This window comes from Piliocolobus tephrosceles, chromosome 8, assembly GCF_002776525.5.
Source record: "Piliocolobus tephrosceles isolate RC106 chromosome 8, ASM277652v3, whole genome shotgun sequence".
NCBI classification, from domain to species: domain Eukaryota; kingdom Metazoa; phylum Chordata; class Mammalia; order Primates; family Cercopithecidae; genus Piliocolobus; species Piliocolobus tephrosceles.
The window spans coordinates 14,256,925-14,274,416 of NC_045441.1; the positions used below are offsets into that span (position 1 = coordinate 14,256,925).

Consider the following 17,492-nt stretch of genomic DNA (forward strand, 5'->3'; position numbering starts at 1 on the left):
CCACATAGGGGCCAAGACACACACTCCAGGAGCCCAAGTGGCAGCCCCAGGGTCACCTGCTCGGCCCTAGAAATTCCACGAGACCAGGCACGGTGTCTCACGCCTGTAATCCCAGCACCTTGGGAGGCCGAGGCGGGTGGATCCCTTGAGGTCAGGAGTTCAAGACCAGCCTGGCCAACATGGTGAAACCCCGTCTCTACTAAAAATACAAAAATGAGCCGGGCGTGGTGGCAGGCGCCTGTATTCCCAGCTACTCGGGAGGCTGAGGCAGAAGACTCGCTTGAACCCAGGAGGTGGAGGTTGCTGCAGTGAGCTGAGATCGTGCCCCTTCACTCCAGCCTGGGCGACAGAGCAAGACTCCATCTCAGAAACAAACAAAAAAATCCACATCATGGATGGAGAGCCCTCTTCCTCCCCGCCAGGCACCTGCCCCATCCGCCAGCACCAAGATAACGGGCCCACTCCTCTGATTACCTCCGAGGGATGGACAGCAAATAGGTACAGAGTTCCATGCAACTGCGGATGGAGCCCCTCTGAGAAACACACGCACCTCCAACTGGGGTCTGGGGCCTGGAGAGATGCTCCCACCCAGCAGACCAGGAGATGGCTGGGGGACAAGGGCAGACGGCCCCTGCCTAGGAAAAATCACACTCACGCCCCACTCGCGAAGAGCTGTGGAGACCAAACCAAAACTACACTACACACAGAACGCCGAGAAGATCAACCAAGCTTTACACGAGCAGGATGGGGACGGGAAAACTAAAGCGGCCCCCTGTGACCGAGGAGCAGGGTCCCCGGGGGGCAGCTCCCGTGGATCGGGCTGGAGCAGGGACCACCCCTGCAGAGCCAGCCAGGGCGGAGAGCCATACCCTGGCCACGGCGCGCCCCGACATGCGTGCTTTTCTCCATTACACGAGGCCAGTCCCGAGGAGGAGCCCCGGGAGCAGAACCTGAGATTTCTAAGCTTGCAGGTTACAAAAAACGACAACAAAAAAACAGATAAGCCACCTGTGTAAAAACTGCCACCCACGGAGGCAGGATGCAGGCAGCGTGTGGCCCGTTCAGCAGGCCCAGGTCTTCAGGGTGAGGCCGCTGGTGGGGGGCAGGGGAGAGGGGGTATTCTGATTAAAAGCACGAAATTCCAAATACTCCTCCCATGGGATCAACGTCCCCCCAAATAAACAAGGGTACCCAGGGACCTTGGCTGGGGAAAGCGGGCTGCGGGAGGCATGACCCACGCCACAGCGGGCTCTCAGCACCCATCCCACGTCCCGTGTCGCAGGCTCTTTGAGCTGCTGGCTTTGTTCTCTCCAGTCAGGTCTGAGGGAACCCGTCAGCTTCTGTAATAATCGTATTGCCTATATACTTGAATTAAAAATATATGGTGGCTCACATGTGCCCGCGTGCATGGCAGATGGCGCGGGGTGGAGGCCGTCACGCCCACACACGTGTGCACACACAGCAGGGAGCTGTGTCCACGGACTGCGCACACAGTATATATTAACATATATATTGCTCAAGTATATATGCTATTTACAGTATATATCTCTATCAACATAAAACACAGTATTTATAGGTGTGTACAATAGATACGTCCTAGGAAGTCTAGGGGACACACGACTCTGGGGTCACAGGGCCGACACACTTGCACGGCGGGAAGGAAAGGCAGAGAAATGACACCGTCAGGGGGAAATGACAGAAAGGAAAATCAAGGCCTTGCAAGGTCAGAAAGGGGACTCAGAGCTTTCACCGCAGCCCTGCCCCACTCGGCCGCCTCCCTTTTGGGACCAGTAATGTACGAGTTTTGTTTTGGAGTTTTGTGCAAAACGAATTAACTTTAAAAAAAAAAAAAAAAAGTTGGTTTCTAATTCATGTGATGGGTCCCGAACACCCACAAGGATCTTAAAGAACAGCTTCTCTATCTGGTGGGCTTCCAGGGCACAAAGGGTCCCACTCAGCTCAGAGCAGTGGGGAGCACTTTGCCAGGACTAGAAAATATCCCATCTCCTCCGACCTCAGAAACAGCACAACTTGGCTGGGTGCGGTGGCTCACGTCTGTAATCCCAGCATTTTGGGAGGCCGAGGCAGGCGGATCACTTGAGCTCAGGAGTTCAAGACCAGCCTGAGCAACGTGACGAAACCCTGTCTGTATTAAAAACACAATAACTAGCCAGGTGTGGTGGTGCGTGCCTGTAATCCCAGCTACTCGGGAGGCTGAGGCAGGAGAATCACTTGAACCTGGGAGAAGGAGGTTGCAGTGAGCCAAGATCGTGCCACTGCACTCCAGCCTGGGCGACACAGCAAGACTCCCATCTCAAAAAAAAAAAAAAAGCACAATTCAACTGCCAGAGCTAAAGCCACAGGGGCCCTTGGTCCTCCTCATCCAGAAAACCACCCCACTAGAAGGGACACCCGGGCTAACCCCATGCCCCCTGGACATGAACAGTGAGCTGGCCTGCCACCTGGCTGTCCACCTCCCCATGGCCCTCGGGTTCCCTCCCCCCCTCCGGTGCTCAGACAGAACCACAGCTGGTTGGGGGGCTCCTATGTGGGCTGCCAGCGGCTCCAGCGTCTTGCAACAAATCTCTGCTCCCAGCTTCCCTTCAGAAGACAGGGCCAAGGCTCCTGTGACATCTCCCCACCCCTATGCCTGTCCCTGGAGCCACAGACCACCAGCCTAGTGACACGGAGCCTCCAGGCCCCCTTGACAGAACTCAAATAGGTCCTATCCTGGCCAAACAGAAACTACCGCCAACAGCAGCCTGGGTGCAAATACATTAAATAAAAAACTAAAACAAAGTATGGTTTTCTCTATTAAGGCTCAGTTAAGCTGCCTCCTGGGTCAAGTACTCATGAATGCCACAGCCCCCGACCGAGGGGCGGGCGGGCAGGCAGGTGAGTTGGGGGCACGCGAGGGAGGAGGACGGCGGGGAGTCCTATGCTGGTCTAGTCGTCTGTTGGGGAGGTGGGACACCACCTAAGAGACCCCAGGCCCGGAAAGCCAGGGATGTCCCTGCTGGGGGAAGCTGAGGCTCTACCTGCCCAAGTCTGGTCCAGGGAGAGCCGAGGGGACAGGAGCTGGTGCTCCAGGCTGGTGGGTCTCCTGGGACCCTCCCTCCTCCCCCCAAGGACTGGGTGCTTGTGGGGGAGGGTCTGGACAGGGCCCTCTTGGCAGTCTTGCTGGGAGTCGGGCCCAGGCCCTGTGGTTGGCAGGTGAGGTACAGGGGGAGTCTGGGTCCTTCCCAGCTCGAGGATCCCACCTGGGCTCCGGTCTGAGCCTCACCAGCCCCGATGACCTGAGGGGGCCGCGCTGGCCTCCACTCTGAGGGAACCAGCCCTGAGCTGATGGAAGCAGAGACCAGTGACCCCAGTACTCACCCCCAAACCCTCCCGGGCGCCCCAAACTCGGCCCCACCCTGCCAGCTCCAGCCCTGCAAGGTGACATGACAGCTGGCACGCCGGTGTCTCGGAGGGACCGGCTTCCCTCGGCATCTGCCCCGGCCATGGGTGAGGCCAGATGAAAAGGCCCATCAGCTCACAAGCTCCCTGGGCCTCCGAAAGCATTTTCTGGGGTGGGGAGGCGGGGAAGAGAAAGGTCGTCCTCTGGAGGGCCTGGCGGGCTCTGGGAAGGCAGGAGGGCATGGGGAGGCCTTGGTGTGGGCCCCTGGCCTGGAGCGATTGGCAATCGACGGAGTCTCCCGGAGAGGCCCCTTTCTCAGGGTCCCCAGGCCGATTTTCCAGTCTGTAGAGAAATACTGCAAGATCAATCTTCGGGGTTAGGGCTGGGCCTGGGCGGCGGCAGGGAGGAGCAGAAGAGGTCCTTCTAGTGCTTCTCTGCTTGGCTGACCTTCAGGGCACTGATGACACCATTGATGTTCTCTTCTGGGACCTGTGCGGGGGCAGAGGAGGCAGATGCCTGCCCGTGAGCCCAGGAACCCGCTTCCCCACCCCGGCCCTGCCCTGGAGGGGGCTGGGTCTGGACACTCACGAGTGCATGATCGAACTTGAAAGTACTGATGTAGTAGGCTGGGATGTCCGCAGCGGCCAAGGGCTCCGAGATCTGGGCCACGATGCCACACTCATCTAGGGATAGGGGAGACCGTCCTTAGCCTCTGTGTAACCTGGCTACCCTTGCCTATGTGGCTCTTCAGCCTCTACCCTCAGTGGGCACTGCCTACCCTGCACCCACCATCCTCCTAGAGATTCCCATCTGCCATCCCTTTTATTTTTTTTTTGAGACACAGTCTTGCTCCATCACCCAGGCTGGAGTGCACTGGCGTGAGCTCACCTCAGTACAACCTCCGCCTCCTGAGTTCAAGCAATCCTCGTGCCTCAGCCTCCCAAGTAGCTGGGATTATAGGCGTGCACCACCACGCCCAGCTAATTTTGTTTGTATTTTTAGTACAGATGGGATTTCACCATGTTGGCCGGGCTGGTCTCGAACTCCTGACCTTAAGTGATCCATCCACCTCAACTTCCCAAAGTGCTGGAATTACAAGCATGAGGCACCGCGCCCGGCCTCCCACTCGCCATCCCCATCCCTCTTGAAGGCTTAACCCAGATGTCCCCCATCCAAGAGCTGGCCAGTGACATAGTTTGGCTTTGTGTTTCTGCCCAAATCCTCCAATTGTAATCTGAAGTGCTGGAGGTGGGGCCTCGTGCGAGCTGACTGGATTATGGGGGTGGATTGCTCATGAATGGTTTAGCATCATCCTCTTGGTACTGTTCTTGTGACAGTAAGTTCTCATGAGATCTGGCTGTTTAAAAGTGTAGCACCTTGGCTGGGCGTGGTGGCTCATGCCTGTAATCCCAGCACTCTGGGAGGCTGAAGCGGGTGGATCACCTGAGGTCAGGAGTTCGAGACCAGCCTGGCCAACATAGTGAAATCCCATCTCTACTAAAAATATAAAAATTCGCCGGGTGTGGTGGTGCATGCTTATAGTCCCAGCAACTAGGGAGGCTGAGGCAGGAGAAGCACTTGAACCCGGGAGGCGAAGACTGCAGTGAGCCAAGATTGTGCTATTGCACTTCAGCCTGGGTGACAGAGCAAGATCCTGTCTCAAAAAGAAAAAAAAGGCAGATCGGGCACGGTGGCTCAAGCCTGTAATCCCAGCACTTTGGGAGGCTGAGACGGGCGGATCATGAGGTCAAGAGATCGAGACCATCCTGGCTAACACGGTGAAACCCTGTCTCTACTAAAAAAAAATACAAAAAAAAAACCTAGCCGGGCGAGGTGGCGGGCGCCTGTAGTCCCAGCTACTAGGGAGGCTGAGGCAGGAGAATGGTGTAAACCCGGGAGGCGGAGCTTGCAGTGAGCTGAGATCCGGCCACTGTGCTCCAGCCTGGGCCGTGACAGAGCGAGACTCCATCTCAAAAAAAAAAAAAAAAAAATGCTATCCACCAAAGACACTGTCTGGACAATTGTGGAAACAGAGGAAAGACTGAGTCTGAGGGAATGACTGACAATTTTCTCCTGTGGAATCCTGTCATTGTGGTTATACAGGAGAAAGTGCTTCTTCCCAGGATAGAAAACGTGAGGCATTTAGGGGTAAAGTGGTGGGTGTCAGACTCTCTGGGAGATGTCTGACAATTACATGTATTTATATGAAGAAAACACGTTAAAAAGTTGCCAGCAGCTATTATCTTTGAGCTGTGGAACTAAGTAGTGATTTTTTTTTTCTCTTTAATTTTTATCACAGCCCCAATTTATTCTTTTTTAAATTTAATTTATTATTATTTTTTCAGACAGAGTCTTGCTCTGTTATCGGGTTGAAGTGCAACGGCATGATCTTGGCTCACTGCAACCTCCACCTCCTGGGTTCTTGCAATACTCCTGTCTCAGCCTCCTGAGTAGCTAGGATTACAGGCGCACACCAGCATGCCTGGCTAATTTTTTGCATTATCAGTAGACACGGGGCTTCATCATGTTGGCCAGGCTGGTCTCATACTTCTGACCTCAGGTGACCCACCTGCCTTGGCCTCCCAAAGAGCTGGGATTACAGGCACGAGCCACCTCGCCCGGCCTCTTTTTTTAATTTTCAGAGCAAAGATTTGCTCTGTCGCCCAGGTTGGAGTACAATGGCATGATCATGGCTCACTGCAGCCTTGAACTCTTGGGCTCAAGTAATTCTCCTGCCTCAGCCTCCTGAGTAGCTGGGATTACAGGCGCTGGCCACCATGCCCGGCTAATTTTAAAACTTTTGGTAGAGACAGGGCCTCGCTATGTTTCCCAGGCTGGTATAGAACTCCTGGGCTCAATGGATCCTTCCACCTCGGCCTCCCAAAGTGCTGGGATTACAAGCATGAACCACCGCGCCCAGTTGTTTCATTTTCTAATAATAAGCAACATATTAATTTTCGAGAGGGGGCAAAATATAAGCGCTCTGATTGAAGCCTGCTCCCCCCTGTCCCCAAGAGGCCTGTGTACACCTGCCACACCCTGGGGAGCAACAGAAACTTCAGGCTCCCCAAGCCTCAGTCTCCCCAGCTGTACCCCCCAGCAGGGGCTGAGTCACCGCGGACAATGTATGTGAGTGAGCTCAGCAGTGCCAGCTCCCCTCAGTCCCCCGTGCAATCCCCCCAGGACTCACCAAACCCCAGGGGCTGTCCTCCAATCCGGACCATCTTCCAGAGCTCTCCGGATGCGCTTGTGAACAGCAAGTTACTAGGAAACCTTCGAAAGGATCGAGAGAAGAATCCCCGAGGCTGACGTAAATTGCGCCCCCTCCTTGGCGTGCTGGTGCACCAGCCCGGGCGAGGCATGGGGCTGGCCAGGCAGGTGGGCGGGTTGGGCAGAGCTCAGGACCCTCCAAAGACAATCCCTGCCAGACACCCTGGACCCATTCGGCCAGCAGCCTCCTCATCTTGCGGGGAGGCAGATGGGGAAGGTGATGTCAGGCTGGGCTTTGGAACAAGACCAAACCCTTGCTAAGGCTGGTCTAGACACCTCTTCCCAGGCCCAGAGCGGAAGCTGAGGGAGAAATAGCACCGGGGCTGCGGTTCAAATCCCCACTTTGCCACCACCCCACAGTGGACCTCGGACAACCACTGCACCTCTCTGAGCTGGGGGGCCAGTTCACTTACGATGAAGGGCTGTGGTGAGGGTTTATTAGAGACAAAGTGGCCGGGTGCGGTGGCTCACGCCTGTAATCCCAGCACTTTGGGAGGCCGAGGCTGACAGATCACTTGCGGTCAGAAGTTCGAGACCAGCCTGGTCAACATGGCAAAGCCCCATTTCTACTAAAAATACAAAACCCAGCCAGGCGCGGTGGCTCACACCAGTAATCTCAGCACTCTGGGAGGCTGAAGTGGGTGAATCACTTGAGGTCAGGAGTTCATGGCCAGCCTGGCCAACATGGTAAAACCCTGTCTCTAGAAAAAATAAAAAAAAAATAGGGTATGGTGGTGTGCGCCTGTAATCCCAGAGACTCGGAGGCTGAGGCAGGAGAATCACTTGAACCTGGGAGGCAGAGGTTGTAGTGAGCCCAGATCGCACCACTGCACTCCAGCCTGGGCGACAGAGTGAGACCCCGTCTCAAAAAATAAAAAAAAATACAAAAATTAGCCAGGTGTGGTGGCAGGTACCTGTAGCCCCAGCTATTCAGAAGGCTAAAGCATGTGGATTGCTTTAACTCGGGAGACAGAGGTTGCAGTGAGCTACGATTGCGCCACTGCACTCCAGCATGGGTGACAGAGCAAGATCCTGTCTCAACAAAAATAAAAACAAAAAAAATCACGCCTGTAATCCCAGCACTTTGGGAGGCTGAAGCAGGCGGATCGCCTGAGGTCCGGAGTTCGAGACCAACCTGGCCAACATGGCAAAACCCTGTCTGTACTAAAAATACAAAAATTAGCTGGGCATGGTGGTACGTGCCTGTAATCCCAGCTGAGGCAGCAGAATTGCTTGAACCTGAGAGGTAGAGGTTGTGGTGAGCCGAGACTGCACCACTGCACCCCAGCCCGGGCGAGAGAGCGAGACCCCGTCTCGAAAAAAAGACAAAGTGGGTGATGTGCTCTCACATAGTCCCCCCAGATCCTGGGGCCCACCCTGGGTTGAACGTTCACCCCGGGGCCTGGCTCACCTCTGCTGCGTCTGCACGTCCATCACCAGGGAGATGTAGCCCTCGATGAGGGAGAAGGAGAAGAAGCGGATGTGGCCACAGTCATCCCCGGTGGCCATGGGGTCCTTCACTCTGGGGACCGGGGACAGCTGGTAAGGATGGGGCCCCTGTGGCCCCTGCACATTCACACCAGCCCAGGGAAGCTGGGCCCTGCCCAGGCTTTGATGCCACCTGGGTGACCCTGGGTCAGCGTCCTTCTCATCCTGCTTGCTATGCAACGGGGATGATTTCACGGCATTCACAGAGGCGCGTGCTCCACCTTGCAGTGCTGGAGGCCCGGCCGGCCCCCCATGCAGGCTACATGGGCCCCTTCCCGGGTCTGCCCGCATCTCAGAGCACAGGCTGTGGTGGCTGTCAGCATGCTGGACCCCGGCCCACCCCACCTCGTGTTGGCCTAAACTTCACAACATCCGCTGGGGAAGTGACACAATGTCTGCCGTTCACCAAATAAAACAATCTGAGTTCTCAGCTCCTCAACAGACTGGGCCTGTCCTTGGAGCTCAGTGGGGAGTGGGGAGTTTGTTACAGCTCCCAGTGTGTCTTTGGGGCTTCACCAAATTTTGGGGTTCCCATGGTAGGATGTCTCCCCCCTCAGACTGGGGCTTTTAGGTAGAGCTGTGTCTCCTCCTCAGCCTCAGGCAGGTCCGTCTCTCCCCCCTCAGACTAGCTCCAGGGTAGGTCTGTCTCCCCCTCTCAGACTAGCTCCAGGGTAGGTCTGTGTCTCCCCCCTCAGACTAGCTCTGGAGCGGGTCTGTCTCTCCCACCTCAGACTAGCTCCGGGGTGGGTCCGTGTCTCCCCACTCAGACTAGTTCCGGGGCGGATCTTTGTCTCCCCCTTTAGACTAGCTCTGGGGCGGGTCTTTGTCCCCCGCCTCGGACTAGCTGTGGACTAGCTCTAGGGCGGATCTTTGCCCCCCTCATCAGACTAGCTCTGAGGTGGGTCCCTGCCTTCCTACTCAGACTAGCTCCAGGGTGAGTCGTCCGTGTTTCCCCGCTCAGACTAGCTCTGGGGCAGGTCTGTATCTCTTCCCTCAGATGAGCTCCTGGCAAAGCCTCCCCTCTCAGACTAAGACTCTTAGGCGGAGCCGTGTCTCCCCCAGCCCACCCTGCGACCCCTCATGCCCAAGGCGGCCCTACCCATTGGAGTAGAACATGACATCCATGAGGAGTGTGGCAACAGCAGGCAGCGTGTCGGGGTCCAGGCTGGTGACACAGAACCTGTTGCTTGGGCTGGACAGTGGGTGGATGACCGGCCTCTGGACTATAAGAGCACAAAGATATCAGGCACTGAGGCTGGGACTGAAAGCAGCAGCTTGGGTGGGTGCAAGGCCTGGGAAGAGGGCTGGGGAGGGCTCAGTCGCAGGCCCCGAGAGACTTAGTCACTGCTGCTTCTCCAGCCTCTACCACCAATTACCACTGTCCTGATTCTCCATCTCACCCTCAGGCCCACGGGCCTTTGCACATGCTATGCTGGCTGTCTGGGATGCCCTTCCCAACCAGCACCACCTGGCTCCGTTCCTACCTGTGTTCCAGGCTTCAGCACCACACCACAGTCCCTGCCCAGGAAAACCCACCCTGACGCCTGGGCTGCAGCAGGAGTGGCCTCTGGCCATTGCTGTCTGTGTGCACGTCTGCCACCCTTCCTAGACATGGCAGCAGGGCCTGCCTAGGACCTTTGCATCACATTCTTTTTTTTTCTTTTTTTTTGAGATGGAGTCTTGCTCTTGTTGCCCAGGCTGGAGTACAATGGCACGATCTCGGCTCACTGCAACCTCCGCCTCCTGGGTTCAAGCGATTCTCCTGCCTCGGCCTCCTCAGTAGCTGGAATTACAGGCATGTACCACCATACCCAGCTAATTTTGTATTTTTAGTAGAGATGGGGTCTCTCCATGTTGGTCAGGCTGGTCTCGAACTCCCGACCTCAGGTGATCTGCCTGCCTCGGCCTCCCAAAGTGCTGGGATTACAGGCATGAGCCACCACGCCAGGCCCTTTGCATCCTGTTCTGCCTGGCACTCCATTCATGCTCAGTGGGCAGAAGCCCATGCTGAGAGCAAGGCTGGTCTGCGGCTGGGTCTGGTAACTTCGTGAGGTTTCTCCTGCACAAACCCCCGCCCCCAGCTCACCCAACTTGGGCTTCACGAAGCCGTTGGTGATGCCGAGGTTCTCGGCTGCCACGGTCTCGCCGTTGACGACCCGCAGGATGGTGAACTCTGATGACAACGTGTGGGTAACAAAGGGCAGGTCCCGCTCACGCACCTAGGGGCAAGAAGTTGAGGCCGTGTGTGCCTGGTGGCCCTGGGGGATGTGGGCCTGGGGCACTGGCCTTTCACCCTGAGACTCTGCCCCCACCCTGCAGTAGCATGGAAGGGCGAGGCTGCAAGGGGTGGGGGATGGGAACGAGTGTGTGTGCGTGAGGCTGGCGTGAGTGTGTAAGGTGTGCCTGTGACGGTTGGCTCACCAGGATGAAGTCTGTCTGATACGTGGACAGCATGAACACAGAGATGTTCTGGTCGGCCAGTGGGGCGATGACTGACTTGGCGATCTTGGTCACACCGATGGGCTGGGAGCTGGAGAAGCTGCCACCGCCGGACACCACGTTCAGGGCCAGCCAGGTGGCATCTGCCACACTCAGGTGCTCCGAGGAGGGCAGCTCTGGAGGGAGACACAGAAGGCAGCCCTATGACTGCTAGGGTTCCAGCTGTCCCAAGGGCAGCACAAGGCAGGCCAGAGAGGTGAGGAGTGAGGCTCTGGGGCCAGCTCCACCTTGTGCCTTGCCTCACTTTCCAACAGGATGGGACTTTTTTTTTTTTTTTTTTTTGGGACAGAGTCTTGTTCTGTTGCCAGGCTGGAGTGCCTGGAGTGGCGCAATCTTGGGTTACTGCAACCTCCACCTCCTGGGTTCAAGTGATTCTTGAGTAGCGGAGATTATAGGTATGCAGCATCACACCCAGCTAATTTTTGTATTTTTAGTAGAGATGGCATTTTCCCATGTTGGCCAGACTGGTCTCGAACTCCTGATCTCAAGGGATCCTCCTGCCTTGGCCTCCCAAAGCGCTAGGATTACAGGCATCAGCCACTGTGCCTGGCCTTCAACAGGATGGGATTTGAATCAAAGGCTGCTTCCTGGGACGACTGGGCAGGGAAGGCCCTCAGATGACACAGGACATCCCAGGCAGCTTAGCAGAGCGGGAGCCACGCGGGCAAGTGGTTGATCTGAGCTGAGCCTCAGTTTCCTCAGCCATAAAACGATGGTGTCAGTAGTGGGTAATGCCTTTATCTTTAGTTCTTACACCCCTTTTGTGGGTCTGGTGCTGTCATCACGCCCAGTGTCCCATGTGCAACTGGCTTTCAAACTGGGTTCCTGGAGACCTCCTAGGGAGGCTCCGGGTGGAGGGGAGGCCAGGACAAGGCTGGGTGGGGCTTTGGGGTTTCTCTTCCCGCTTCAGCCAGCCCTGCAGGTTGGGCTTCTCTGGAAGAACAGGCAGCTCCAGGAGGGCCCCTGAAGATGCTGCATCATGGGGGGGCAGTGACTGTCACCCATGTCCCTCCTGAGAGCCTGGAAGTCCTGGGGGCTGGCACTGACTTTGGCAGGCTGGGGAGGCCAGAGCAGCAGCAACGGCTAAGGCTCCTTACCTAGCTCATGAAAACCCAGAATCCAAATGTCTGAGCCATCCCTTCCACCCTGTCCTGCAGACAGAGTCCCGGAGCAGCCCTGAACTTGGGACACAGGCACACGCTACGTGTGTGTCCACACACAGCCGCAGACTCGAGCCCAGGCTGCACACGGGACTCTTCATACATCACCGGGCACCTGCCTAAACCCAGCCAGTTCTAGGCCCTGAGTGGGGAGGGGGCACGGCACAGGGAGGTGGATTCTGACACTGCAACCCACAGGGAGGGAGGGTTTTGTTTTGTTTTTTGAGAAGAAACCTCACTCTGTCACCCAGGCTGGAGTGCAGTGGCATTATCTCGGCTCACCGCAACCTCTGCCTCCTGGTTCAAGCAATTATCCTGCCTCAGCCTCCCGAATAGCCAGGATTACAGGCGCCCACTACCATGCCCAGCTAATTTTTGTATTTTTAGTAGAGAGGGGGTTTCGCCATGTTGGCCCGGCTGGTCTCGAACACCTGGCCTCAAGCGATCCGCCCGCCTCGGCCTCCCAAAGTGCTGGGATTACAGGTGTGAGCCACCGCGCCTGGCCAAAGCAGGGTTATTTTGCTCACTGAACATTCAACAGTCCAGAAACCCTGGAAGGCTCAGGGATTTGCCTAAGATCACTTAGGAAATAACAGAGCCAGGATTCCAGTGCAGGTCTGACTCAAAAACCCAGGCTCTGTCTTAGGCATCAAATGAAAAGTACCAAGTCCCTAAGAAAACAGGGGGCTAAAAAGAGAGGGGCTGAGGCTGGAGGCAGCGGCTCACACTTGTAATCCCACTGCTTTGGGAGGTCAAGGTGGGAGGATTGCTTGAGGCCAGGAATTTGAGACCAGCCTGGGCAATGTAGCGAGACCCCATCTCTAAAAAAGTAAATAAAAAATAAATGAGCCAGGCATGGTGGCACATGTCTGTGGTCCCAGCTTCTTGGGAGGCTGAGGTGGGAGGACCGCTTGAATCTAGGATGTCAAGGCTGTAGTGAGCTATGACTGCACCAGTGCACTCCAGCCTAGGTGACAGAGCCAGATCCTGTCTCAAAAAATAAATAGATAAAAAGGGAGACAGGGGCTCAGAGATGGGCAAGCTAAGGTAGCTGTGATGATGAAGATTCCTGGGGAAAGGCGAGCTGGGCTCTGCTGGCAGGCAGGATGGCCTGAGAGGAGGGAAATTGAGCGAGGCCCATGGCTGTTCCTACCTGCCCAGCTCCAGTCACCATGGTGACCGCAGCCCAGGGAACCCATTGGTCCTGCTGGCTGAGAAGGACCAGTGGTCAGCCAGTGGGTGGCTAGAGAGGCAGACAGCTGCACAGAAATGGGAAAAGGCAGCCCCAATCTTGAGGAGTGGGAGGCCTATCTCTTATCAAAGGCACAGGTTTCGGGCTCCGAGGGGCCAATCCTGGCTCTGTCCTCCCCAGCGGAAGCGGTTGCTGATACAGCCTCCGAGGCGGTGAAGTGCTGGGGTGCATATGTGCACCCTGAGGGGGTGCTTACATAACTAGGATTCTGCCCCTAGGAGTCTCTCAGCAGGTTTGGATGATTCCCAGAGTGGTCTTGGGGAGAAGCCCAGGCCTGAGACCAGCTGGAAACGTGGGTGTGGGGGAAGAGCAGCTGCTGCTGGCTGGAGGATTTTAGGTCAATCAGCAGCTGGCCAGAAGCAGGCAGCTTGTCTGATGGATTGGTCTACCCGCCCTACTCACGGCCTCAGCCCTGGGTGGAACCCAGAACTGCTTTTTTTTTTTTTTTTTTTTTGAGACAGTGTCTTGCTCTGTCACCCAGGCTGGAGTTCAGTGGCACGATCTTGGCTCACTGCAAGCTCTGCCTCCTGGGTTCAAGTGATTCTTGTGTCTCAGCCCGCTGAGTAGCTGGGACTACAGTTGCATACCACCATGCCTGGTTCATTTTTTTTTTTTTTTGGTATTTTCAGTAGAAATGGGGTTTCACCATATTGGGCAGGCTGGTCTTGAACTCCTGACCTCAAGTGATCTGCCCGCCTTGGCCTCCCAAAGTGCTGGGATCACAGGTGTGAGCCACTGTGCCCAGCCCCAGCTGTTATTTTAAACAACAGGGCTGACCCTCCAAATGCAGGTGTGCAGTGAGCCCTGGTTTGTGCTCACGGCCAGGGCTGGATGCAGGGTGCAGTAAGAACCACCGGCCCTGAGGCTTGGCATCCATTCTGACCAAAATGCAAGCTCCTTTACTGGCTTGACCCTCATATAGAGGTGACCCCCGCCGGGGATGCTACTTTGCACCTTGGCTTCCTGACACGGCAGATTCCGGGCTAGAGTTCGGAGGAAGACGCGGGAGTTCTGATGTGCACTGCTACTGGATACACAGAATGAACTTGACAATTCCCGGGCGCTTACTGAGCATCTGCGGAGTTGCAGAACTGAGAGGGGGGCGCAGTGACTCCCGTGTCACAGACAAACACACGGAGGCTCCAGGTTGTGGAGCAACTCGCCCAGATTCACACACAGGGAAGGCTTCAGAGTTGCCATCTGAACCTAGCTCTTCCCATCTTAGCATGAGGGGAGGCCAGGAGTTCTTGTTCGAGCTTCCTCTCTCTACCTCTTTTTCTTTCCTTCTTCGTTTTTTGTTAACGTCAGGGTCTTGCTCTGTTGCCCAGGCTTGAGTGCAGTGGTGCAATCACAGCTCACTGCAGCTCAAACTCCCAGACTCAAGCGATCCTCCCACCTCAGCCTCCCGAGTGGCTGGGACTTCAGGCACACGCCGTCACACCTGGCTGATTTCTAATTTTTTTGTGGAGATGGAGTCTTGAGATGTTGCCCAGGCTGGTCTCAAATTCCTGGCCTCAAGCGATCCTTCTGCCTTGGCCTTCTAAATTCCAGGGATTATAGGTGTGAGCCACCTTGCCTGACCACCTCTCTACCTTTTGATTGGTCACCGCCTGCTGACCACGCCTTGCCACGCGTGGCATGGACCACAATGATGTACCGCTATCCCCAGTTCACAGGCAAGGGGACTGTGAAGGGTGAGGGCTGGTGATGTGGAGACCAGATGAGCACTGGGTCCCTCTAACTCCAAGTCTTAAGCTTCTACCCACTACCCAGAGGCTTCTAACATTTTTCTGAATCTGTCAGGACACCTAGCGCTGCAAATGGTGCTCATTAAACACTTAAAAGAGGCCGGGTACAGTGACTCAGGCCTGTAATCCCAGTAATTTGGGAGGTCAAGGCAGGCGGAATCACCTGAGGTCAGGAGTTCAAGACCAGCCTGGCCAACATGGGTGAAACCTTGTCTGTCCTAAAAATATAAATATTAGCTGGGCGTGGTAGTGGGCGCCTGTAATCTCAGCTACTCAGGAGGCTGAGGCATGAGAATCGCTTGAACCAGGAGGCAGAGGTTGCAGTGAGCAGAGATTGTGTCACTGCACTCCAGCCGGAGTGACAGAGCGAGACTCAGTCACACACACAGACACACACAGACACACACACGTAAAAAATCAGATATACACATGTACGACCCCTCTGTCTGCCACACAGACATACAGCATCCATCTGAGCCAAGACCTTCTTTTTTTCTTTTTTTGAGACAGGGTCTTGCTCTGTCACTCAGGCTAGAGTGCAGTGGCACAATCATGGCTCACAGCAGCCTCAACCTCCCAGGCTCAAGTGATCCTCCCACCGCAGCCCACTGAGTAGCTGGGGCCACAGCCATGCGCCACCACACCAGATTAATTTTTGTATCGTTTGTAGAGAAGGGGCTTTGCCATGTTGCCCAGGCTGATCTTGAACTCCTGGGCTCAAGTGATCTGCCTGCCTCAGCCTCCCAAAGGGCTGGGATTTCAGGCATGAGCCACTGTGCTCAGACCAAGAATCCCTTAACAACATTCACACTGAACAAGGCGCTCTGCTGGTTAGTGTCAATTACAAGCCATCCTCTGCCCTCCCAGGAAAGACCCAAGGTCCGCTGAACCATGGCCAGCTGCTAGCTTCTAACTGTCAAAGCTGCCCGTGAACACGCACCCCGGCTCATGTTAAGAGCGGCAGAAGTGGCCCTTTCGTGGGAAGCAATGTCTGCCGCGCTGGAGGTTTGCAGAACAGGGTGACAGGGCACCGGCCTTCCTTCCCCATGCTACAGCCAGCATCCTTCTTCCTGGGGTCACGCCTGTAATCCCCACACTCTGGGAGGCCAAGGTGGGAGGACCGCTTGAGGCCAGGAGGTCCAGACCAGCGTAGGCAACACAGTGAGACTCCTCTACAAAAAAACACAAAAACTAGCCAGTGGGGCCGTGCGCAGTGGTTCAAGCCTGTAATCCCAGCACTTTGGAACTTTGGAAGGTTGAGGTGGGTGGATCACTTGAGGTCGCGAGTTTGAGACCAGCCTGGCCAACACTTGAAACTCTGTCTCTACTAAAAATACAAAAATTAGTTGGGCATAGTGTTGCACGCCTATAGTCCCCGCTACGCAGGAGGCTGAGGCAGGAGAATTGCTTGAACCCAGGAGGCGGAGGTTGCAGTGAGTTGTGATCGCACCACTACACCCCGGACTGGACAACAGAGTGAGACTCCGTCTCAAAACAAAACAAAACAAAACAAAAAAAGGAAAAAAAAACCCCAAAAACTACCCAGTGGCTCAGGTGCAGTAGTTCACATCCGTAATCCCAGCACTTTGGGAGGTCAAAGCGAGACGATCATCTGAGGTCAGGAATTCAAGACCAGCCTTGCCAACATGGTGAAACCCTGTCTCTACTAAAAACACACACAAAAAGGCAGCCAGGTGTGGTGGTGCACTCCTGTAATCCCAGCTACTCAGGAGGCTGAGGCAGGAGAATTGCTTGAACCCGGGAGGTAGAGGTTGCAGTGAGCCGAGATTGCGCCACTGCACTCCAACCTGGGGAACAGAGCAAGACTGTCTTGAGAAAAGCAAGCAAACTAAAACTAAACTCTCCTTCTGAAACAGAGCCTCCAAGGAGATGAGGGGTGTAGAGTTGTCCTCCTAGCCTCACACTGCAGTGCCTAGGCCCACCCCAAATCCTGCCGCAGCCCCCCGCGAGTCCTGGGCCACACACGGTGGTATACCCTGCCTTCTCACATTACTTTCCGGCAGCCCTTTCTCCTTATTTAGGCTAGAGACGCCCTGAGAGCATTTCCCTACTTTCCGTCCTGGCTTGGTTGTCACTAACTCTGGGCAAGTTAATGTCTGCTTTCTCGCTTGTAAAATGGGTCCTTAGACAGTCTCGCTCTGTCACCCAGGCTGGAGTGCAATGTCGTGCTCTCGGCTCACTGCAACCTCCACCTCCTGGGTTCAAGCGATTCTCCTGCCTCAGCCTCCTGAGTACCTGGGATTACAGGCATGCACCACCACACCCAGCTAATTTTGTATTTTTAGTAGAGACGGGGTTCCTCCATGTTGGTCAGGCTGGTCTCGAACTCCTTTTTTTTTTTTTCTGAGATGGAGTCTTGCTCTGTCACCCAGGCTGGAGTGCAATGGAGTGATCTCGGCTCACTGCAACCTCCGCCTCCCGGGTTCACGCCATTCTCCTGCCTCAGCCTGCCAAATAGCAGGGACTATCGGCGCCCGCCACCACGCCTGGCTAATTTTTTTTGTATTTTTAGTAGAGACGGGATTTCACCGTGTTAGCCAGGATGGTCTCGATCTCCTGACCTCGTGATCCGCCCACCTTGGCCTCCCAAAGTGTTGGGATTACAGGCATGAGCCACTGTGACTGGCCTCGAACTCCTTTTTTTTTTTTTTTTT

At 55.5% G+C, this 17,492-nt stretch overlaps 1 protein-coding gene across 1 annotated transcript in view; it reads right to left on the reverse strand.

Moving 5' to 3' along the window:
• Nucleotides 1–2,314: 2,314 nt before the first annotated feature.
• The window catches only part of CASTOR2 (cytosolic arginine sensor for mTORC1 subunit 2), a 59,805-nt gene continuing 44,627 nt past the window's right edge, over nucleotides 2,315–17,492 (reverse strand). Inside the window, exons 3-9 of the mRNA XM_023218662.2 lie at nucleotides 10,580–10,773; nucleotides 10,245–10,377; nucleotides 9,258–9,381; nucleotides 8,082–8,192; nucleotides 6,591–6,673; nucleotides 3,989–4,083; nucleotides 2,315–3,889 (exon numbers count right to left, since the gene is read on the reverse strand). Of these exons, the coding sequence (XP_023074430.1) occupies nucleotides 3,824–3,889; nucleotides 3,989–4,083; nucleotides 6,591–6,673; nucleotides 8,082–8,192; nucleotides 9,258–9,381; nucleotides 10,245–10,377; nucleotides 10,580–10,773 (806 nt within the window). The 3' untranslated portion in view covers nucleotides 2,315–3,823. The remainder of the gene's footprint in view (nucleotides 3,890–3,988; nucleotides 4,084–6,590; nucleotides 6,674–8,081; nucleotides 8,193–9,257; nucleotides 9,382–10,244; nucleotides 10,378–10,579; nucleotides 10,774–17,492) is intronic.